At 43.0% G+C, this 25,144-nt stretch overlaps 1 protein-coding gene across 1 annotated transcript in view; it reads right to left on the bottom strand.

Annotated features, from left to right (window-relative positions):
- LOC133346344 (coiled-coil domain-containing protein 33-like) overlaps nt 1–25,144 on the bottom strand; it is a 97,183-nt gene that overhangs the window by 68,728 nt on the left and 3,311 nt on the right. Inside the window, 3 exon segments of the mRNA XM_061557840.1 lie at nt 7,835–8,014; nt 12,759–13,228; nt 17,844–18,204. Of these exon segments, the coding sequence (XP_061413824.1) occupies nt 7,835–8,014; nt 12,759–13,228; nt 17,844–18,117 (924 nt within the window). The 5' untranslated portion in view covers nt 18,118–18,204.

Here is a 25,144-nt window from a genome sequence, read left to right as displayed (position 1 = left end):
ACTCGGCTCGGCTGTACCACCGCACACGACAAGGCAGGAGGCTATAAAAAAAAAGGACCGCAAATTAAAATTTGTAAAATGCGTGCACGCAACTAATCTTCATCTCACCTTTCCGCTGTACGGTGGAGGCAATTAATAACATGGAAAACAAGAAAAGGCAAGCGTCCAATCAATGAACAACAACAACGACGACGCGTCTCGTCGGTCGTTCGTGGCTTTAAAGGCAAAAGCCACTTTTGGCGAAGTGTTATTTATTTACTACATTCCGCCCTGCAGTAAAGGCTCATTCCATTGGCTGTGCTGCGTCGAGAGACCGAGGCTCACATTTCTAGGCAACGGGCCCCACCGTGAGAGGTTTTCCCCCAGAGCCACCGTTGGCTGTTGCTTACTATTGTAGGTGCAGACCACATTCAATTGTCTGCGACTCTGTGATTTCAACAGCCCACGTTTCAGATAAACCGGTTTATTTTTCTTCCGGCAAATACACTGTTTGAGAAATGCATTTGCACGAAATACTTGATGCATTTGTGCTACCAAAATAAATTCAACATGTCCTCGCGTTTCAATGAGCATCGAGAAGCTATCATCTCCATCGCCAGTTTTACCGCCAGTAGTGAAAATTATTCCAAATTCCTATGGCAGGAACAAGTCCGACAAAGACAATGTTGACTTTCCACGAGGTGGTACGGCACTCATCTCATTTGCCTGTCACAAAATCAAACTAATGACGCCCGATCTCACCATGTATGAGACAGGTGTTGCAGGCTGTAGACATGTTACGTTGTCAACAGAGGGCAGTGCAGCGAAATGCAATGCTGTACTGTATTATGCACCCAAGTCTATGTTCCACCACCTTTATAACCCCTCTTGGCATGGGGAGGCCCTCATCCAGCAGTGGATTGGAATAAGGGTTGTACATATGCACGTACTCGTTTTACAAATTAATGATGGGAGAGCATCGACCTGAACTGGGACTTGAAATCAAACACTCTCAAGGATTACAAGTCAGATGCAGAGAAATGTTAGAAACACCGCAGTATATAAACCATTCCTATAAAGGCAGTGGCAGCCTAAGATATAACGTGAAGTCAACCAAATGAGTGCAAATGAAATAGCGCAGCATGCATTTAGAACGGGAGTGGAGCGGTACCGCAGAGCCTAGCTGCACCATGAACCCGGTGACCTGAGTTCAATTGCTGGCCACGGCTAACGTCAGTGGAGATTGATGTCTGAGCCGGTCCTGGACACGACCTTCACCAGCCCACACTGACCAGAGTGGTGAAGGGAGGCCTTCATACAACAGTGGATTGACAAGGTCACGTGACATATTACAGTTTTACATTCCAAATGATGAACGCTATGTTCATGAATATAGATACGCTATTTGATCGACCAGTTAAATTTCAAAATGGTCAAACCATTTATGTGTAACATTGCAAATATTGTTGGTCGAAATATCACAAATTGTGCATTGACAGATTTCCAAGTAAACACTGCAAATATGACTAAAACCTCACAAGAATAAGTTCCCACACACAACCACCACCTTGCACAAGGCTATTGCACTCTTTAAAACTTACTGCACTTAACTGCATTATGATGAAATGTATATATATATTGATCATCCAAGCAAGACGTGTGCACAAGTAAATACATAAAAATCGGGTATTACAAATTTTTGGTTCTTTCAGTAAAGTCACATGTAACTAAAATTATCCTGGTATGAATGCATGCTAAGCTTACAAATTACACACCTAAATTTTGTAGATTACAATGCCTTTGTTACGAAAATGTTGTTAAATCATCAGCTGCCAATTCGGACGAGCAATTCTTTCTACATCACTAGCCTTTGAAGGCGTACTTATCTCAAAAACACACACACACGGGGGCTAGCTCGGCTCTGTGTGCGCTCCACTGGCAGTGCACAGCATGCTATTGAAAAATAAATCGAGTTTTTTCAACCTACGTAATCTAAAATCAGCCACACGTTGAGAAATATTAGTCATTCCCACCACCTCCCAAAAAAATCTCAAACATCGGCACGCGATCCTTATGGTGGGGTACCGCCATAAGGATCAATTGCTGTAATATAAATGGCCATCTGAGTAATGTTTGGATGCTATGGTAAGTGTTTACATTTACAATGACGATTTTATATTCTATTGCAATGCAGTGAACGTATCTAAATGTAAACAGATACATTATCGACCTTATTGCCAAGTTGTGAGGAAATACAGTACATATATGCATAAGCAATAAATATATTTTACTACTCGACTATTATGTAATAAATGTCGTCGAAATGAGATTTTCATTGTGAATGTTTGTTCATGTGATAAAATGTTATTTAACAAAGGGAGAAAACTGTAACGCATACAGCCCAACTATATGTACAAAATTATGTTACCTACAACATAAAGAAATATGATTTAACCACAGAAATTTCAAGTCACCACAAATTGTCTTTTCAGAGCCCACATCAAAGAGCTTAACAGTACAACCACGACGACCCTCACTGTAGCATTCACAATATTGTCTTCTCATTAAAGCATTCGGTTCCACGCTTAATGAACCACCAGAGATGGTAACAACAAGGAATACCAATGGAGATACACATCACAACATCTCCTGGTTTAAGCAGGTGTAGCTCACAACTCAATGAGAAGAGAGAGAAGAAGGGGTTAGGGGCAGAGGTCACAGTGAAAAGGTCAAACATCCCAACACCCATAGACCATCCCACAAACCAAACGGAGATAAATCGGCTCCCCGCAAGCACCACAATCTATCGCTTGTCAACAGCGTGCCGGAGAGACAGGGCCTTATGTAAGCAATGACACGTACCATTAGAGTGCCAATTGGCCGCTTTGCCTTTCAATTACAGGGCAGCATCCGTGGGGCCTGGGTTGGAACCGTTAGAAACCTTGCCATTTGTTGTATTCCAGCGCATACAGCAAGCAAGGCTTTAATGCAGCATTTTGTAGAAATCATTTTTTTATGCAAGATTTGTTACGATTTTAATTGGTCACTGAGGCATGTTTGCAAGCTTACAATTCTTATTCGACTAAATCTGGCAGAGAGGGAAATGCTAACCTAATAAAGATATCCACTTAAGTTACGTTGTGCAGCCTGCAGCTGATGCTGTATGTCTTTCCTCCTTAGCTGAAGTTGCACACCTTGGCAATTAGAGACGACAGCAAAAACTATCAAGAAACCCATAGCATCCCCTGACAGTGCATAACGCTATCACAAATATAATAGCAAATATAGAGGATAAAAAAAACAATCAAGATAAGATATACTCGCCGGAAAAAAACACAGCTCAATCTTTCATCCAATTGTCCTTTGCAATAATGTAAAGCGTCGTTTGCAATATCGCACAGATGCGTGTGCTTCACCCCTCATAAGGAATTATCAGCATGCCTCGAACTATCCAGACGAGAACTACTGTGGAACTTGCATAGTCAGTTACGAGAGACAACAGCACAAATGATATTGTGCATCAGCGCAATAAATAAACAAATAGCTTCATTAATTGACTAATGCCTGCCATTCTCAATCTGAAAGCATGCCTATTCCATAACAGACACGGGGTTTTATTCACTTTGCCTCACCACGCTGGTCCGTGCGGGTAGGTAAAGGGGAGAGAGCATGATACGACTTGCCACTGATGCTAACCATGGCAGAGAATCAAACTCAGCTGTCTGGGTTCATAGCGCAGCGCACTAACCAGTGTGCCAATGCTCCGGCCCACACAAGCATGCGAAATGGTAATGAAATATCAACGACAAACTCCACAATTGTAATATTATGACAAGCGTGGTTAGCCATGCCAATTGTGTTTCGTTGTCAGGCTCCAGTAATAATGGCTTTGGCACCGGGCATTTGCAGGCGTTAATAACACGTGAGTTGCTGCAGCTGTGACCCAGCACGTTCGGCTCTTCTTGTTTGGTTTAAGCAAGCACTTGCTGCTGCCAGAGACGGATGCATTCGCAATGCAAATAAGCTCGATATTTGAATGTGAAAGAAACTGATGCTGGTGTTGGCAGCGGTGCACAAGCACAAATAATAAAAGCTCAACATATAAATCAATAAATAACGCTCACTGAAAATCAAATAAATGTATAATCGGTCACGTTTCGGGCAATTAGGTTGGAAATTGCAATCCCATTTATAGGCTTAGTCAGCCCATCATTTCTCAAGGGTCCTTAAAATTAGTAGTACCACTTTGTGGAAAGTCAACTGGCTTATGCGAAACAAATGTGGAATTTCCTCAAAAATACTTCAGGGTCAATAATGGTATAAATATTCTTTGGGTCTTTCGGTAAAGTCACGTAGATAGGTTCAAATAAAATAACAAAAAACTACGACGTTTCGATCGCAACACAAGCGGTCGTCATCAGTCCTATTAGATAGCATGATGACGACCACTTGTGTTGCGATCGATCTGTCGTAGTTTTTTGTTATTATGTTATTTTCTTTGAACCTATCTACGTGACTTTACCGAAAGACCCAAAGAATATGAATTCCGGCCGTCACGAAAGCTTGAAGTCAACATTCAATAATGGTAATTAGCTACTGTGTCCTTGTTCATTTTGCTTACAACGATTCACTAAATTTATTTTACCAGGAAAAGGCCACTGAGCCATTGGTTCGTTATCAGAAGCAACCTGACCACAAATGATAGCTGAACTAAGTTGCGTATCATGTGGAAATGTATAGCACCCGATTACTCTAAATACATATTACTGGTTGGAACCTCCTGGTTACACCAGCCCACAGGGGAGTAGTATGTCCGTCCGTCGTGCAGGGAGGGGCTGGGTGGGGAGGGAGGGGCTGGGTGGGGAGGGGAGTGTGGGGAGGGGCTGGGTGAGGAGAGTGGGGCTGGGTGAGGAGAGTGTGGCTGGGTGGGGTGGGGAGGGGAGGGTGGGGAGGGGCTGGATTGGGAGGGTGGGGAGGGGCTGGGTGGGGAGAGTGGGGATGGGGAGGGTGGGGCTGGGTGGGGAGGGTGGGACTGGGTGGGGGGTGGGAGGGAGGGGTGGGGCTGGGTGGGGGGTGGGAGGGGTGGGGCTGGGTGGAGAGGGGCTGGTCACCCCGTGGTGCCCTTATAAAACTCAACGTTTAACCTACTCAAGCCGGCTTGTGCCCGCCCTCAAAGTCTGGCATATTTGCGGAATACACCACGCCGCCGTTGACCCTGGCCATTGACCGAGCAACCCAACGTTCCTACCATCTCCCTCCGCAGGAATGTTACCTTCTTAATTCAGATTGAATTATGTTCTGCACACTAATGCAGTTAAGCATTTGCAATTTTTAAAACGCTCTGTCAAAAACTGTTGCTACAGTATTCCTCGAAAAAATAACATTCAAAATACTATTTGGTGATTATTCATTTACTTAATTGTGATGTTCACAAACATAGTAACATCATATCAGTGACTGGAAATAAACGTTAAAAAATCACCGCAATAACATTACGAGTACAAAAATAAAGGATGTATAGTGAATGTGGGTCATTATAGTGCCAATAAATTGTAACTTAGTGTTTAAATGCACTTTCACATTACCGCCGATGTGTGTTAGAGAGAATTTTGTTTTCAACACGTTGTCGAACGCAAGCGAATAAAATATACAACCTGTTTCGTGCTCATAAACTTAAAAGAAAAAATAATCAGGGTCCACTGTCAAAGCTATGATGCAGTGGTTCTTTACCTTTGCTGCAGCCTTGCAACCCCTTTGGTTCTCAATCGTAAAAAAAAGTGTAATGTTAATTAATACATAGGTTTGATAAAAACAAAGTAGTTGTACCTTATGTGCCCGTGCTTAATTTTTGTTACCTTCTAAAAAAATGTGGCATGTCTCGCGCCCTCAGAAAGGGCATCTCACACCCCCAAGGGGTGCGTGCACCCCAGGTGAAGCTGTTATAGTTTTCAAAATAGATGCATTGCGATATCACTTGAGCAGTTCGGCCAAGGTGCATCGCTCAGTTGCATGCAACCTCGCTGTACGTGTAGGTCTTTGTCACCGAATACATCTTAGAAGGTAACGTCAACCGACCACAGGAACGTTTTGCCATTAGTTTGAATGTTTCCTTTTCTAATATAGAGCTTTCTATAAAAAAAAAATGGGAAAGCCACCAAACCGAGCAGTGCAAGCAGGCTGGAAACGAAAAGGCGTAGTTGCGCACCCACAAAAATGTGACTTTCAGACAGCAAAAGGTACGATTGTGACAATCGCCTTGCATGTCATGTGACATTGCCACACTGCATGTGTAATGATGGGAGAATGGCGCAAATTGTCGCTGTCCAGAAATCACCCCTTGCCTGCAGCATTATCATTTTCACGTTCGATGTTTACTTTTTCCCTGGCGATGCCTCTGCTTTCTCTGGCTGACGTTACACAGCAACATGACGGACGATCCAGCAAGATATTTTTTGTTTTACAAAAGTCCCAAATTCTCCCCCCCCCCACCCTGCCCACCCCGCTGCAGGCTCAACTTCCTCTCGCAGACGAAGTCGAATAGCCAGGAGTTAGTGAGAAGAAGAATACATCAATCTCACGGGGATGGATTTAGCATTTATTGAAAGCTGTTTACCAATTCAAACACACGTTGTTCCGAGGGGAGCTGAGGACGTGGTGTGTCGGCGGAGAGAAGGGCACACGTGCTCATTATCCCCTGCCATTAGCCGTGCGCTACCCCTAATCCGAACGCTTTCTGGCCCACATTGGGCCACTGTGACTTTCCCAACGCCACGCGAATCTTGTGTTCAGCGGGACCTGCCAGCCAACCGTGCCCAGTGTGAGTGATCGCGCTGACCTTTGTCGCCGTTGAAATTCAGAGGTGAAACATAATCAGTCCCGAATTCATCGGCACTTAGACCTCCAAGGAAAGAAATCGGGCACGACTCCGCTGGGAGCGTCTTGTATAATGGACGCCGAGCTAAATTGATTTATTCATCGAGGGAGTGTCCACCACACAAGTGTACTTGCATTAATAATGGCTCTACGCTTTAATTCGACTATTTCCAAGTGCACCCTATCTTCATGCTGCTGCTGAAAAAAAAATCACTTCTGATCATTCACGCTACCCTACATCTCAACGGTTAGAGGAGATGGCTGTAAACGTCTCAACGCTCTATTATTCAAAAAATACGCCGTGCAATTGACCCAATGTATTAAAATTCTGCACGGGCCTGGGGGAAATTACAATCATTAACATTTTCAGAATGCACGCGGTGCCAGTCGTTCTGGATTACAATATCAGGTTTATGAATAATCAGGGCGTCTAATAAGCAAATCCCATGCACACAGGTTCAAACAATTACCACGGTGGCGGGGGGGGGCAAGGGGGGGCTGACGATCACTGAAGTAGAACGTGAAGTTGTAAATACAGGTGGCCGCATTTCAAGTCCGTAGCCATGGCGTCAACATTGGGGGAGACCAAATCTTCCAGGGGGTCTGGGGGTCCCCTCCAGAAAAAAAAAAATCGAAATTTGAAAACTAATTTCCTGCCTAAAATATAAAAAAAATTCACTAACACATATGGATGGACTTCTTATTTATGTTTTACAATAATGTCTAATAGTATATTGTATTCCATTGCTCTGTTTTTTCTTTTTTTACCTTTTCTTGTTTCATTGTATGCAATGGCAGAGGTTAGGGATTAATAAAGTACAACCATAACCACAATCATATAAACAGAAATCTATTTACTAGCAATATATTGGGGGGGGGGGCATTTTAAGCATATTTGAATATTGGGGGTGGGGGGGGGGGATGTGTGTCCCGACCCAATATATATTATAATTACGGCCTTGCCACATTTGGCAGAACTCACGTGTTGCAGGGGCGAGGTCTCGGCACCGCTGTCAGGAGAAACGATGCGCAGCGGCCCGCTGGCACGAGGCCACGGAGAGGGGCCGAGTGGCTCTGGGGATGAGGGTGGAGACGGAGGGACCTGCTCCTCTTCCGACTCCGGAGGTGACGGGGAAGCGTTTCCGAACGGCTCCTGGCCAGGCTGCAGGCCACACGCGCAAACTGTCAGATCCTGAACACAGAATGTCTTGCATTTTGAAGGTAAATGTATAAAAAAAAATATGCCGACATTAATTATAAAGATGTAAACGAAGTGTGTTGTGGCACCGCTGCGTTGGCAGTGGCGCACAAGTACAATTTGTCAACAACTCTGCCTTAAAAGGAAAATATATATATGATGTGACATTTCAGGCAATAACCCTTCTTAACAGCACATACATTTAAGTGCTAAAGATCGTTATGAGGAACGGATATTGCCGGAAACGCCGCCTATTATATATTTCTCGTTTTTAAGGAAATGTTATTGACGAACGTGTTGAGTTCATTTTCGCATACAAAAATGTTATATTGACATTTCAAACTATCTATTACACGCAGTAATCAACTCGCAATCACTCCGAAGGTTGCAAGTTCATCTTCCTGTTGGAAGTCGACATAGCCAAAAGCCAATCAACCCTTCAGTCTGTGGGAAGTCATCAATGGTCATAGGGAGACTGGCCCTGCCATATAAATGTCGAATGTCCATGTTTGGATCATCGCCATTTAACAAGTGCTCATTTAAAGTGACATCGTACTTGTAAAGGAGCAGTCCTTTTTTATCAATCCACTGCTGGATGAGAGCCTCTCCATGCCGTGCCAGTAAAAATGTGAGGTTATTTTACCATACCTCACCATGCTGGTCAGCGTGGATTGGTGAAGGCGTGAACCATAAATGGCGGGAGCCTAGAATGTAGAGTACAACGGTGCATTTTGCCGCACTGGTCTCTGCTGACCTGCACATAGCCCTGCATATGCAGCCTATAGCACCTGTGTTAAGCACGGTGGTCACCCATCCGAGCACTATCCAAGAACGAATCGTACTTGGATTCCAATATCCGATGAGAATGGGCACATTCCATGTGATTTTGTCACAGGCAAAACGACGATGCACGTTAATGCTACACACGAGTTGAAATGCCAATAGATCCAGGGGAGAAACTGTGGCTTTCCTAGCTGGACAAAACGGCAAGGTTTCAAAGGACACAAACACTATTTATTTGGCACCTGCTTTTAACACATATAACCTTCTTGTGTTTCAATATGAATAACGCCACTAGGACTTCACACAAGAACAGACGCTGCATGCCGTTAGAAGTCTATATTTTTTTTATCCCATTCAGATCCAAGGGATGATGAATGTGAATGGATAAAAACCGACGGACAGTGCGCCGTTTATCTACAGGTAAAAGCATCCAGAGACGGCTCGTGCCGCTTGCTCGCATGAGATCTCAAACAGATAGAGAACTGGGCCATGTTGTGTCACAATGCCACTGCCCCCACCCGTGGTCATTAAAAAGCCAGACACCAGTGCCGATTTTATCATCTGGTGGGGGACCTTTTCAGTTAAAATTGAGAAAACTGCGTTCATGTTCCCCGATCAATTTTTCATTATTATTTTTGTAATCATAGCAAAAAAAAGAAAACACGAGATAGGTGATAAGATAAAGGAACCAAAATGCGAGTAATAACGCACCACTGGTGTATTCTGTCAGACAAAGTGCCGGCCAATGGACTTCCAATACATCAAATAAAACAAACTAAAATAGGACCACTTCCATTTAATGTACAAAATGTAAAGGCAATTCAATAAAGTAGCTGAAAGGTTTCTTGTCTTATGTCTTTTGTAGAAAACGTTGTTACCCATTGGATCAGGAGTAATCATATTAGGTACACAGCTCTGACGGTACTTATGCCCCAAAAAGATTTAATTTTCACATCAAGAGCCGTAAATAATCGCGCCACACTGCAGTTTATGTGAATCTGGGGAGAAGTAAAAGCCCACCATCAAATGCGGTCGTGTCAGGCTGATTGATAATAACGTGTCCGGGTGATTAAATATTCACCAATCACGCTCCTTGGGAGCCGTAAAGTATTCGCGGATGCCCCCCGGTAACACGAAGCAAGACAAGGCGCTCCTCCTCCAGCCTGGCCCGGACGAGCGCAATCAAAGCACATGGCGTCTCACGAATGACACATGACCAGTCTACGCCGATAAATAACAAAAATTTAAAATTGAACGATAAACTCTTCTATTAATGGATAATACAATTTCACCATACTTTTTTTTTACATGGTAATTGTGTCTCTCGGCACTGATTTAGCTATATGTTTGTGTGTTGTTGTCAAACGTTTATTGTCTTTAACCACGCTAGAGGTTGCTAGGAACTATACTAATAAAAATGAATGTGCGTGTGTGCTCACGTCTGTTGATTTTTGAGAAGGGCAGCCCCAGTCATTTGTGTACTGCTATGATCATCATGGCAACCCGGGTTCAAATTCTGGACATGATCACCAGAAGGTGGCAAGCAGGTATCTGGGACCGTCCCAGGTTTCCCCTGGGTCAACTCAGCCTTAAACAGTGTAGGTCATTAGCACTGGGCAGACAATGGTGGGTAAGTGTCGCGATGGCCAGCCACTTATTGTATATAGTGCAAGCATTAATAAGTGCTTGCTGACAACGCTTGTCCGTTCGGTCAACGGTTTAACGGGTGTATAATGGTCATGGTTATGATGCTGCTGGTGATGATTATTATCATCAGACATCTATTTGTATTTATGTTGAACTTCTTTCGCACTGGACGTAGTCAACCGTGCTGAACGGTGGTGCGCGGGATGGACAACAAACTAAACACAAAAAATCAGTTCCAAATAAATATGTATTGCTGGACGAAGGCCCTCCCAATGCCGACGCCATCCCACCACGGTGGTCTTGTGATGCCACAATCCATCTCACTCCTCCACTTGCACCAATCTCATGGCTCTGTCTCTGTGGTGGTCGTACTTTCGGGCATGTCCCATCTTTTATCTGCCATCGTTTTTGCTTTGCGCCGTGTCCCGCCAATAGTCCATGTAATTTCAACATGATGTCTGACTTACACTCGCTCTCAATGGGTATCCATTTATGTGCGTATAATAAATATACAGCAGAATGTAGTAGTATTATTATTAACTCTGCAATGGAGTTTAACGTTATTTATATCTCGATATCACCCCTTTGTTGAGCCTCTTTAAAAGAAAAGAAAATTGTTGCTACAACATAGCGAATGTCTATACACAGCAATATTCTGATACCGTCTGTGTGCACGTGTGTGCTGATCTCAGTGTGTTTACATCCATCGTGCCTAGTTCATCAGCCGTCTGTCGTGCGTGCGTGTCCAGCACTGCTTAATGCAAACTCCACGAGCAGGTGTTCATTTCATGCAGGGCAAATTTCCTTGGTGCAAGGGATGGAACCTTGTGGGTGGGACACCCACCAGAGAGCACTGGGGCCTGTATAGAGGAAGACTGTCCCCTTGTACGGAAACATGGGAGGAGCGGTTTCAGAGGTAAGAGCGAAGCCACAACATGTGCACTCGCTATTTTACCGATGAAGTAACTATCAGTGGAGAATATATTTGAAAGGAGATGATTTTTGCTCAATCTGCATTCATGCAAATCCAACACTTTTTTGTTGCAAATGATGAGAGAAACCCGTCGCAGACTTGGAAACAAATAGCGATAACATTGTGCATTGCTATTGTGTTCATATGCATTTGTATCTGCTCACCAAATGTAATTAACGTGTGATTCATTGGCGGGTGAATGCATAACAACGTTGGTTGGCCTCCCTTTGTGAAGGACAGGATGCATATATATAATATTATTATATATATACTATATTATTATAATATATTATTATAATATATTATTAATATTATTATATTATATTATTATATTCTATTATTAATATATATTATTCCCATAGGCATCTTGCCATTTTGACTTAAATCATTTTATACAGTAAACATTTTTTTTTATAAAATGTATTTTCTATAAGGCGTTTCCGTTTAAAGGAAAAATAGCCATCGTTAATGGCTCCTTGTATTTCCCTTCATTTTAATTCATGCAAAACAATTATCACAGAAGTTTCATGACTAGCAGCAATCACAAAATTCAATATATATATTTCAAGCAGCATTTTCACAAGGGCTCCGCACATTTTTTTTTTGCCAAGCCTCATTTTCACAGCTCGGTGATCTTGCCTTCCCCTCTTGCCGCTCCATACTGCCCGAGGCCATTTTCAAGGACGTTATTATTGCAGTCCGCAGGTGTTAATTCTGACGGATATTAAAACGATATTCCCCACAGACATCACTCTGCCACTGCAGCTCAAATCCAATTTTCATTGTGACCAGCGGGACAGTTTCCCCGTGCCTGGAAGTTTTTGCAGCCACTCCAGTTCAGCCCACAGGTACAAAAGGCAATTTGTGACAGAGTCTTAACCCCGCGGTTCACCATGGATTAAAATCAACTAAAACTTTTGACAAATATTGCACGATGAATTGTACTGCGATGTGACTGAAATGTTAATTATATTAAAAACATTGAGTGGGTGTCTTTAAAATAATAATATTAACATTAGTGTCTTTTATTTTCCCAGGGTGGTCTCACTGATACTATTTTGTTTATGAGATATACATCTTTGGGTAAATAGCGCAGATATATTTTCATTAATTACATTTCCGGACCACGAGAAATGGAGGTCAATTTGGGAGGCCTCCATCCATAGTTGAATTTTCCATGGTATATGATGATGATCGTCATGGTGCTAGTAGACTGATTCAAAACATACTGTGAGAACTAAACTATCCCATGCGCATGAAGCCCAACAACAAACAAGCAGGACTTGACACCCTTGGCAGACTCACCTCTCCGGCAGGTGAATCTTGACGCGCTGCCGAATCCCACGAGGCTGACGCCGCGTCTACCCCGACCGCGGGCCCCTCTCTCGATTTCCCATGAGAATCCAAGTCGCGATCAGGGTCACGCTCGGGGTCAGACTCGACCTCGTGCTTCTGCGCCGGCTCTGGCAGAGGTAGCGGTAGTAGCGGCGGCGGTGGCTGTGGCGGCAGCGGCTTGTGCTCGTGCAGGGCCACCTCGTAGGCGAGGCGGCCGCAGTGCATGGCCAGCTCGTCGCGCCGCACACGCAGCAGCGCGAGCACGCCGCGGTAGCGGTACAGGTCCTGGCCGCGGCGCGCGTACAGGTTGATGCGCGGCGTGTCGGTGCGCGGGTAGATGGCGAAGAAGCCCTCGCCCGCGCGCTGCCGCTCTTGGCCCTCCACGCGCGTCGCCACCGCCCGCAGGCGCACGTCGTGGTTCTTGTCGTTCTTGCAGAAGCCTGGAGCAGGGGGCATGGCGAGGAGCAGCGGGAGAGACGGAAGCAGCCTGTAACACCTGATATGAATGGTGATCGGTAATCACGGCGCTATCCAGGTTTTTTTTACTTGCTGAGCCAAGAATGTCTGTGTGTCCCGCGCGTGACGTCACTCCACATCGGCCAGCCCCCCTCATTAATAATAATGAACAGGTTACGTCCTCCACATGGACCCCCCCCCCCCCATTAATAATCATGAACAGGTGACGTCACTCCACATCGAACAGCCCCCCTCATTAATAATCATGAAGAGGTGACGTCTTCAAAATGGACACCCCCCAATAATTAGCGGGTCATGTCACTCCACATGGGGGGGAGGCGAGGCGCCTCCTCCCCCCTCCTCGGCGTCAACTGACAACCCTCACTACAAAGGCAGAACCCTCACGTCACGCGATCTCCGTCACGCTGTTGAGACATCAAAGTAAAAAGGACGTCTTAACGAACAAGGGATTATCACCTTTAAATGAAATAAGTCTGTGTCACGTGATGCAATGAATATCACGTCGCGTTCTGCTTTTCGCTTGCAAGTTTCAAATTTATTGCAATTCACCCGTCCTTGGACGGGCAAAAGGCTAGTTGCGGATGATTTGGTGATAGGCAACGTGCTTAGACTGCAGGAGTCACGCACAACGATGACAACCATTCTACGTAACTTTACCGAAAGAACCAAGAAAACGATGACACATTTTAGAATGAAATTTGAAACTATGAATCCGCCAGAGATGTATATTATTTGCTTAAATTGTGAATAGCAAGTTTTTCAAATGAGCGTGAATTGCCTCGCTCGCTATTTCTATCATTCTTTAGAGGTTAAAACTGATTATGCATATCAGCAGGACTTAAAAGTATCCTTCAGTGGTTCAAATACCGTGGCTGCGTTGCAGCCTGCAGACTGCCGACACAGAAGTCCAATCCAGCACAGAATAGCCTGGGGGAGTTGGTGATCGTTTCGCGATGCTATTGAATGCACGCCGCTTTCATTGTGCCACACTGCGATAAACGTTGAAGTAGCGGTGCCTCGTACCAACGTTAATGAACAATAAATTCACGACTGCTGTAGTACTTGTGTGAGCTCTTTCACTTTCACAGCAAGCCTCACCGAGTGCTGCCTAATCTAAAAACGCATGAATACGTTCAGATAGTTGAATGGATATAGGCTTCATATTCTTGGTTCTTTCGGTAAAGTCACATAGAAGGGAAACAATAAAATAATACAAATATAAAACAATACAAATTCTCACGACGTTTCGACTGCAACACAAGTAATCATCATCAGGTGTGAAATCCACAGCAAGAAAATTTGAACAAAGTGGCCATTTTAATAAAAAAAAATCTAATTTTCTTGCTGTGGATTTCACACCTGGTGATGATTGTTTGTGTTGCAGTCGAAACGTCGTGAGAATTTCATTGTTTTATATTTGTATTATTTAATTGTTTCCCTTCTACGTGACTTTACCGAAAGAACCAAGAAGATGAATCCCTGCAGTCACGAAAGCTTTAAATAAAAATTGGATATAGGCTGTTTAAAAATGCATTGCTGTACCTGCTACTCGTGTGGTATTAGTTAATAGGATCTATGCTGAGCTGGATAACGTTTTAAGTATTGAGGTATGGCCTTTTGTGTATGCGTTTGAGCTGCAGATGTCATCCGTTGAGTCCTCGCAACAAGCGCCCATTAGCGCACCTTGTGACATGATGCAGATGAGTGAACGTAGGTCACAATTAAGAAGAAATCCCCATAGAACCCAGATATTGACTCAGAAAATAAAAAAAAATACAAATATAACCATTTGTCACAAAGGCGCCGAGTATTTGTTAACCGCATCTGCAACTTAATTGTGTTTACTTAACAGCCATTCATGACCACGAAATGAAAGAAATACAAGGCCAACACAATTTTTTTTTGCATGTTCTGCAAGAAAAGGGTAATCCTGTTACGAAAATGGATAACTGGATTAATGGGCAACCAAGATGATGGCAAATCCTATTAGTGTCCTTTGTGCGGGTTTGTGTCCGTACATTGCCGGCAGCTGAGAAGGTTTCCTACTGCACGCGGTGCTGCTGGAGTGAGAGGCAGCGGCGGAAAAACCCGCGTGGATGAAACGTGAACAGAAACGCAAACACCAACGCCAGAGAATGCGCCACCGAGAAAAAGCTATCCACAACGATTGTGGAATATGTATTTGGAAACGTTCTTGTTGCCGTTGTTGTCCCATTCATTTGGTCTGCCCTCTATCTAATTCCACGCATGATTTAAAGTTAGTGTTAAAGTGTGTGTGTGTGTCTCGATTTAAAGCTTTCGTGACTGCAGGGATTCATCTTCTTGGTTCTTTCTCCTCCTCTAACCCAACTTAATATACGCTTCCAAGCTTGGCGGTGTTCATTGGGACGCTGTCTTTCCGACAGCCCTGTTCTTCACCTGAGGACGGCTGCTTGCGTTGTGGCCGAAACGTCGTGAGAATTTTATTTTATTATGTTTTATTTTTATTATTTTATGATTTCCCTTCTACATGACTTTACCGAAAGAACCCAGAAGATGTGTGTGTCCCCCAAAATATATATATCATCAACTACTTCGGTGTGTTCAAACAACAAATAGTCCAGCACACCATTAAAAAAAAGTTTTTTTTTCAAATGCAGCACACGGAGAGATGTTTATCGTGCATTGAAGACAGCGGGACCATTATCGACTTGTGTGTGTGTAGTGTGCGCTGATAAATAATCATTGAACAAAGAACAGTGCGCTGAGAGGATAATGTAACAAAGATACATGTCGATGCATTTATCCACAAACTAAAATGTAAAAATAGTGGTTCTAAATGATACAGTTTTTTTTGTATTCTATGTTAATTTATATATTTTAGATCAAATGCATTTTTGAGTATTGTAAAACATGTTTTTTTCATCTTTGTTGATTTTTACAATTGCGGTGTGTTTTTTTTCTGCACTGGGATATGTGTAATGTGCATTGATTCTCAAAATAAGTTCTCAACTGCCTATAGAGTCGATGCTTGTATTCATGTGTACTCAACACCTGCGTGTGGAGCAGTAGTGCAGTGTTTAAAATTCTGCACGAAATTAGACGGAACACACATTGAATCCCCGCGACGCCCAGTAAAAATCTAATATTGTGAAATAAATAGTTCACAAGTTGTGCAAATAGCTTCTCCTACGTATACAATCAAAACAGTTAATGGTTGGGCATACCAATTTTGTACCAAAAGGTCATACGCCAAAATATATTTCTATTCTCCCCACCACACATTATTATGGGCTTATATGCTACACTTGTGTGCGTATACAGTACCTCGCGGTCAAATTCATAATTACATAAACACGTTACGATTCAGATTTACATTTAGAAAAAAACGTAAATTCCACAAATTGCTTTTAGTTTCACACGTAGACAATTTGGGCCTAATTCATGCATTGGTCGAAAGGCAATTTGCACAAACATGCCATGAAGTAAGTTTCTATTATAAGTACATTTTTCGAAATGGAAACTAATTTCTCTGGAACTGATTTTTGTTTTAAGTTTGGTGTCCTTCCCCATGCACTTCCGATTAGCACTGTTGTCTATGTATGGTGCAAAATAAGTTGAACATACATACTTACAATCTGGCTCTATAAACATAAACATTAATTTAGAAAATGATTTCTTCTTACCCATCAAAAAAGACCATATGAACCCAATGGCGGGACCCATAAACTGCGTTGCGACGTCATTTTATGTCTGTTGAAAGCGAACGGTGCGGCACTCTATTCCTCTCGACGAGCTCTACACGATGCACTAAACAAAAATTCAAAGTTTTGTTTCTTCTGCTCATTCGTCCTCGCCGCTGCGCTTGGACGACATGACAACAGAACGATCTGCGCCAGGCGGGTCGCGGCGTTTATGTGCGCGGTGGGACGGAGTCGCCAAAAAAGAAATAGATTCATTGCGATTTTGACTTTATTCGGGACCCCGGGGTCCCGCCACAAGGTTCATATATATCTTCATGCATATCAATTCCAATCATAACGTCAATTACAACCAAGACGTCTTGCCAAACGTGGAAGAGTAGACTAAAACTACCCTGTAACGGGGCTCAAGAGATGTCCCTCCAAGTGGAGATCCTTGTTGCCAGCAGCGGTGTGAGGCGTCCCTTTAATTAGTGTGCTTTTTACACAGATTGAAACCCCTCAAATCTTTGCACCTGATGAGTTAATGATGACGTCACCCTGCTGCTCTATATAAGAACGGGAGATACAGCAGAGCCTCACCATTCTGGCGAATTGCCCGATGATGCTGGATGCAATTACCAGCGAAACGTCGTATTCAAATTGTAAATGTTGTGGTTTCACGCTTCAACACACCGGTGGGCTAAAGCAGTGAACTATTTGTCTTTTGTCAACGTGACACTTTTTTACTGATTGGCCGTGTCGGGTGGTGGAGGGTTACGACACATTTATAAATAACGCAATCTCAACCCAAAAACGTTGATTATGAATAATATTGGTCGCGAAAGCCTACGTGTTAGATTGAAACCTCAAAAGAAATGCGTCGCAGAAACAGCGCCGATGCAACCAGCCCTCTAACCTGCAGGCAGGGTGAAGACAAACTTGCTCTTCTTGAAGCTGTAGGTGGCGGTGAGGTTGGCCTGTTCCAGGACATCGGTGGAGACAGCGTTGGTGCGCAACACTTCCCTGGAGCTCGCCTCACGCATCATCACACCCTTGCCCGCGCTCTCCAGCAAAGGGTTCTCAACCATCAGGCGCAGTTGGTAGCGGCCCTTCTCGTTGAACTGCACGTTCAGGATCTCAAAAACGAAGTCCAGTCGCTTCTCCTCAATTTTGAGCTTGGTTCGGGCCATCTCGGTGTTCGATAGCAATGTTTTGTGGGTTTGTACTCCTTATATCCTTCTGTATTGCGATGGGGTTGAGCCTGGATACAGCCGGACCTGAGGACATTCAGAAGATGTTACCATCAATGTTCGGTACAACAACAGCCATTATACAACTTGCATTTATATTTTGCCTGTAATGTAATTAATGTATCAGAGCTCAGTGTTTAAGCCAGATACCCATGTGAACATACAAGGGGCAGTTCTTCTTTAATTTAAATGCGCAAAAGAACATTTCATTTAATTAATGATTGCTAATCTATGTAAGTCGTACGCAGATTATAACACGAACACGCAATCAAGTCTAAGTAAAAATAACTACATATTCTTTAATGTCCCTTATAGAAAATACACTTTACAAAAATACAATACAAGAAATACAATTACTATTTCGCCAGTTTGACTTTCTTCATGTTGCCAATAGTATATATGAATACGTATATATACAAGCAAAAAGTCCTTATCCCTTATAAACCACCATCTAAAACAGAATTCAAAACATATTGCCGTAGTGAACACAGAAAGAGGACAGTGCCTAATGGTGTCATCACTATAAAGGACTCTTACGAGAAAATGTGATTATAACAATCAATCAGATAAACCTAGTTCACCCTATCAGCTGAAGGAAATGGCTTAGGTCTCACTTTGGCCCTTTCACCCCCCCCCCCCCCACCGATTGTTGAGGTCAAATGGGGCAAGTGCTTTCAGAGAGAACCCTTGATTGAAGCCTCTTTTCCCACTGACACAGCCTCTACAAACCGTAGGGTTGACAAATGCCAGACCACACGCAAGATGTAATTTTCCACAAAGAATTTAGGCCAGCAGCGTGCGTCATGATTTACAGATTCACGAGCACACTCCATGTATCTCGATTTAAAGCTTTCGTGACTACAGGGATTCATCTTCTTGGTTCTTTCGGTAAAGTCACGTAGAATGGAAATAATAAAATAATAAAATAAAACATTATAAATAATTCTCACGACGTTTCGGCCACAACGCAAGCAGCCGTCCTCAGGTGAAGAACAGGTCTGTCAGAAAGACAGCGTCATTCAGACGGCTGACAGACCTGTTCTTCACCTGAGGACGGCTGATAGACCTGTTCTTCACCTGAGGACGGCTGCTTGCGTTGTGGCCGAAACGTCGTGAGAATTATTTTATTATGTTTTATTTTTATTATTTTATCATTTCCATTCTACGTGACTTTACCGAAAGAACCAAGAAGACACTCCATGTAGGCGGCATAGGCACGCCACGAAAGAGCCGAGGAAGAGCAACGTCGCAAAGAAACGCACACTTGCCTTGCGAGGACGAGTGTCCATGCGATCACAGTGCAGTCAGTGCGTACTGCCCAGCGTTTGTTGTGGGGGGTGGGGCTGGCTGTGGAGGACCCGCATAGCGTTCTCTCCATGGCCAAAAAGGCAAACAACTCCAAGCTCACCCCACAGTTACAAGCTGCAGCTATATAAACAGCAGCGTCTTCGAACGATTTCTCGCAGCCCACGGCTCAAACAGCATCGTAAAGTCAAAGCCGAGCAATTGGCCCTGTAGCGGGGAATTATGGACACGTGTGAGCTCCACGATCAAAGGAGTGGTTTGATGCTATCTTTAATGGGCTTCACTTTAAGCATTACCCCCATACCGTCTGAAATGTGGCAGCATTTAAATACGTATCTAACTACGCATCGAATTGTAAAGTAGATCATCACCGTTGTCATTATCACCATCAGCACCTGTGATCAATACAGTATACTGCCGAATAAAATGTCCCCAAGCCATCGCCATCCCTCCATGGTTCTGAGATGCGACAATCCATCGAGCACCTGCACATCGGCTGATTGAATCACTCCATCTCAAGGGTGGATGGACTCTCAGGTGAGTTTCCTCTTTTGGTTGTCAATCCATCGATGATCTCAACCGCCAGCCACCATCCCATCCAGCAAAGTGTCCTGTTTAAGCCCTCTTGCTGTTCCACGTGACGTTTATTACTGGCACATTCTCTCTGATCTCTTCCTGTCTAAAGTCTATTCCAAGCACGCATCTCCCCATGCCTCTTTGGGCAACTTTCATATTTGGGTTTGTGATCTGCCACAAGTGTCATCGGGTCATTTTTTTTCACAGCAGGAACCATGGCTAAGTCATTTTCTAGCAAAAGTATTCATTACAACCACAAATACTTGACATGCACAATTACCTTCAAAAGTTAAGCTAAACTCAAAGGCGAGAGGTAAGATTTATGAATGGTTTAACAATCCCAAGCTGTGATTAATGGAATTTAATTGCAATGATCTCATCTCAAACAGAGGTCAACGCCATTAAAAAATGCACTTGATAAACAAAATTTGGTAAATAACGATACAGCAACTTAAAATAATGCAATTTTCTTCCTAACCCTTTCGTAAAAATGATCCAATTTCTTCAAAATTGTAATATGCCTATCAACTTTAAGTTGGTGTAGGCCTGAGGTTAAGCATTAAAAAAAAACTCATATCTCTCATGCTTTTGGATGGTAGCCGTGTGGAAGCCGGATTACCCCAAGGTGAGATAGTTGCCTACACACTGGCACACTCCATCGTTGAGGGGAATTATAATTGTAAGCTATAATGGTTCATATGCAATGACACGCGTGTTCACTCTTTATGAATTCCACTTACGCGTGTAGCACAAAACTAGAGGTGGGAGAACGTGTGCATAATATTTACAGACTGATTATAGAAATAGGTGGAGGAGGAGAGGTGGAAAAGTGGATCATGACCTGAACTAATAACTAGGAGACCCGAGTTATTTTCCCAGCCATGGCTTAAATCAGTGGCCGAGTGATACCTACATCTTTCTGACCCCCCTCTTGAATAACCCACACTGATCAGCGTGGAGAAGCATTTTCAAACACTCTCGTTACCGACACAGCACGAGGTGGCCTTCATTCAGCAGTATATTGACAAAGGGCTGTGAAAAAAATGCTGTTTATAGGTTAACCAGACTTTGTATCTTCTGTATGTAAACGGAAAAAAATCCTCATCCAATTTGAGTAAAGATTAAATGCAAAAGCAATGAAACCAAATAAACACTGCTAACAAAACTCAACCTTATCCAAACGCTCACAGAGACACATACAATGTGATAAGTTCAATAAATAAAGCGGAAAACATGTCCATATGCATGGACACAAATCGTATAATTGACAACTGCAAAAGCTCCCTTCCAAAAATCAACCTTTCCAGTTGAACTACGAATAAACTATTTACTCCTTAGACTTCATCTCTATGGAAAATAGAACAAATGACGTCTATTAAATGTTTTTGTCTCATTATCACAAGTTCCAGGCTCAACAAACCCTGTCTTGCTAGAATAAGCAAAACACTATTGTCCCATCCAAAATGCAAGGACCTCATCTGTTTTCTGAAAAATCATGGCATGTAGAAAGATAAATAATCAGCACGGGGTTATGGTAAAAGTTACACAAAACTGCATAAACTCTTCATGAACCAAATTTGCCCTGGACTATGAAAAATACACTTGGAACAAACACACACAATACATTAACTGAACTTAAATAAAAATTTGTATTTCATATAATTTAAATTTCGCTATAAATATATATAGATTAATTACCCGGAACTTTATTGATTCCAAATCACCTTTTTACCACTTGCTTTAGTTATCTACAGAAAAAATAATCACATTATAAATGACTTTTTACGTTATTTCAACTAAGACCATTCCAGGTATATTTTAATAAAGTTCCATGTTGCATATTGTATCAATACCACTCTATTTTAATTATCATCAATCATACTCTTATAGATTAATTACCCGGAACTTTTCGGTAAAAAAAACCTAAGAATATGAATCCTTGCAGTCACGAAAGCTTCAAAAGTAGTATCATCAATCATTGATGGTATATTTTTTTATTTATATATTAAGCTTTAAAAGACAGCTCATCCTGAATGTCCTCTGAGACTCCACTGATGTTAAACTCAAACTCGGTCTTTGGTATAGCTTCACCAGCAGCAGCATCATCATCAGTCATTACATATCCACTGCTGGATGAAGGCATCTGTACATCATCACCATTCAACAGTCCATCGAACTCCGATACGTGAGCTGACTACATCACCCCACCTCATCGCTGAACTTCTTCTTGAGAATGTTCCTCCTTTAACTGCCACACCTTTGTTAGTCTCAACCACTGGCCATGATCCCTTCTAGCAACATGTCTTGTTCTTAACAGTCAACGTGATCCATCATACATGTTTCTTTGGGGTTAGATCGCGTAAAATATGCGTCGTTAAACCCGCCACCACCCGACACAGCCAATTAGTAAGGTTTGTCACGTAAACAAAACATGCCAATTCGTTACTAGTACAGCACACCGGTGTGTTGGAGAGCAAATCTGGCTGTCGCCTGATGAAGCTAGTTGTAATTACTGGCAAAACGTCGTACTCAGATTGTAAATGTTGTGGCTTGGCTCTCCAACACACCGGTGTGCTGTACTTGCAACAAATTGGCATGTTCTATTTACGAGACAAACCTTACTAATTGGCAGTGTCGGGTGATGGCGGGTTTAAGGACACATTTATATATTTGCGCGATCTAATCCAAAAAAAACCTGTATTATGAATGATATTGGTCGCGAAAGCCTACGTGTTAAGTCAACGTGATGTTTATAATGTCCTATGTTCGCTGATTCATGTGTTCTTCTTCCTGTAATTCCAAGCGTGTGGCACTCCATCAAAAACGATGTGAATCACAGAGCATTTGTAGAATGTGATCAAGACCATGCCATTTTTGAGTGCTGCCCGTGTGAGTGCAGCTGTGGATGAATTCTACTCCAGACAGCCATTTGAGCACAATCTATTAGAGGATGGCAGCAACCTCCTCGTGTACAGCATTGATTTGCCTCCCGTGATATCGCGTCGAACTTTGCACCGCAGCATTTTATTTGCCCTTGGTTACGGCGCTGTTGTGTGCTGCATTCCACTCTTCAAAGGGACATTCGAGCGTTGCTACATATCCAAATTGCCCAAAGCCTAATGGTAAAAAATAAAATCACAAATCACAAATGAGCTTCACTACACCCATTGCGGAAAGCTTTCATTGCAGAATTTGAGCTACGACCATTAAACTCAAAAATGGTTCCATTCCACATTGAGTGCTTTTCACATCGCATGAAATCTGCAAATATGCAACAACCGTGTAGGTTGTTTTTGCGGTTGTTCTGGACAGCTCTCCGATGTGATTTCGGGTTGTGCGTTGTTCAGCACACTTGTCCAACGTTTCGCTCCCAGCACGCTGCAGCGTATCGTTGGATGTCACGCCAAAATAGCGAGGCAGCTCGACTCGTAAACACATCAGAGACTTGTGTAATTCGTAAACTCAAAGGCCTATTAATTAAGGCACCATTGAAGCAATGCACTTTTAAATCAATATTGAAAACTCCTTTTTTTAGAACTGATTTTTGTGTGTAGTTTGTGGTCATTCCCCGCATCCTCGATTAGCATGGTTGGCTACGTACGGTGCGAAAAAAGTTAATAACGACCCACACTTACTAATCGGCTGTGTCGGGTGGTGGCGGGTTTAACGACACATTTATATTTCCGCGATCTAACCCCAAAAACACACTTTATTAGAGACCCACGCTTGCTCACAGATGAACGAAAATTAAGAGCCGAATATTATTGTAAAAATATTCCACTCAGTGCACTCCGACCCCTGCGGTTGGGGCACGCATTGTAATCTCGGGACACGCTGGGTGTCGTGCAGCGACGACGCACGTGTGGAGCGGAGATTGCATCGGCTCAGCGGGGATAGGGGGGGGGGTCCCATCCTCGCGCACAAAGGATGTGCAGGCAATGTCTCCGTGGGGTGACGCTTCTGTCCTGAGCTATCAAAGCCACCGTAGGAATATTGACTCATCCCCATGTAAACACCCCGAACGAAAATTGTATTTCGAGAGAGAGCAAAACAGGACCTGTCGACACTGTCACGTGAACTATTTCATCTAAATTACGATTCCCATTGTCTTTATCTCCTGGGTGTGAACACTCCTATCTCTTGCAAGATTTCTGGCCAACATGGAAGAGTAGGCCTTCTAGTTAAGGTCCTTCTGCCAGCAGCGGTGCGAACAAAACATCACAGGGCTCTACCGTTACCGTACTGACGTTTTTTGTAACGTCAAATATTTATTGTTTAAAACAGAACGAGGATTGCGGTGCATGTTAACATGGGGCGGTTTGTAAATTTGTACAATAGTCACCCTATATATGTTTTAAACGTTTCTGTAAATTTTATTTGTAATTGTATATTTAATACATTTGTAATTATTTTTGACGATTTCACATTAATTTATGATTGTGCAATATATTTTTTTATTTCTCATGTGACGCAGTTGCTTTTTGTCCTGGTTTCTATTCGCAGCATTCCCGTACTTTATTTTATTTCTCTCCCCTTGACATTGTGTTGACCCAGATCACTCGTGAAAATGAGACTATCCTGGTCTCTTGAGTTCTCACCTGCGGGTTAAACAAAATAAACTTGAACTTGGTGTTGAAGTTAGAGCACGTTGCTCACCATGAGCAGGTTGCAAGCTTAAATCCTGGTTGAAGGTTGACAGAACATCAGGCTTCCAGGGTTGATCAAATGTATACTACTCGATATTAAGTCAGCAGTGCTCGTCCTGTGAACTTCCCACTGTAAACTCGGAGCCACCACCACAGCCACTATGGATGAGCACCACCCCATTACCGTACTCGTTTTAGCAGAGATACTTTTACTTGACGTCACGTAAATTAAGTGCCGTGAATACTTTTGCACAGAGTGGTATAATATCTGTTTACCCTTTGCTGTGACATGGCTCAGAAACATGGTGATACAGAAAGAGGAACACGTGAATTGAATAACTCACACATGTTAAAGACGTCATTCCCAAGTTTAAGTAAGTTGGCTTGGGGAGGACAAGTCGCTAAAAGGACCGATGGCCAATAATTATGGAGCGTGAGAG

The sequence above is a fragment of the Lethenteron reissneri genome, chromosome 24 (assembly GCF_015708825.2).
Source record: "Lethenteron reissneri isolate LAM-NWPU_2019-01 chromosome 24, ASM1570882v1, whole genome shotgun sequence".
In the NCBI taxonomy this organism is placed as follows: Eukaryota; Metazoa; Chordata; class Hyperoartia; order Petromyzontiformes; family Petromyzontidae; genus Lethenteron; species Lethenteron reissneri.
This window is presented reverse-complemented; position numbering and strand designations above follow the sequence as displayed.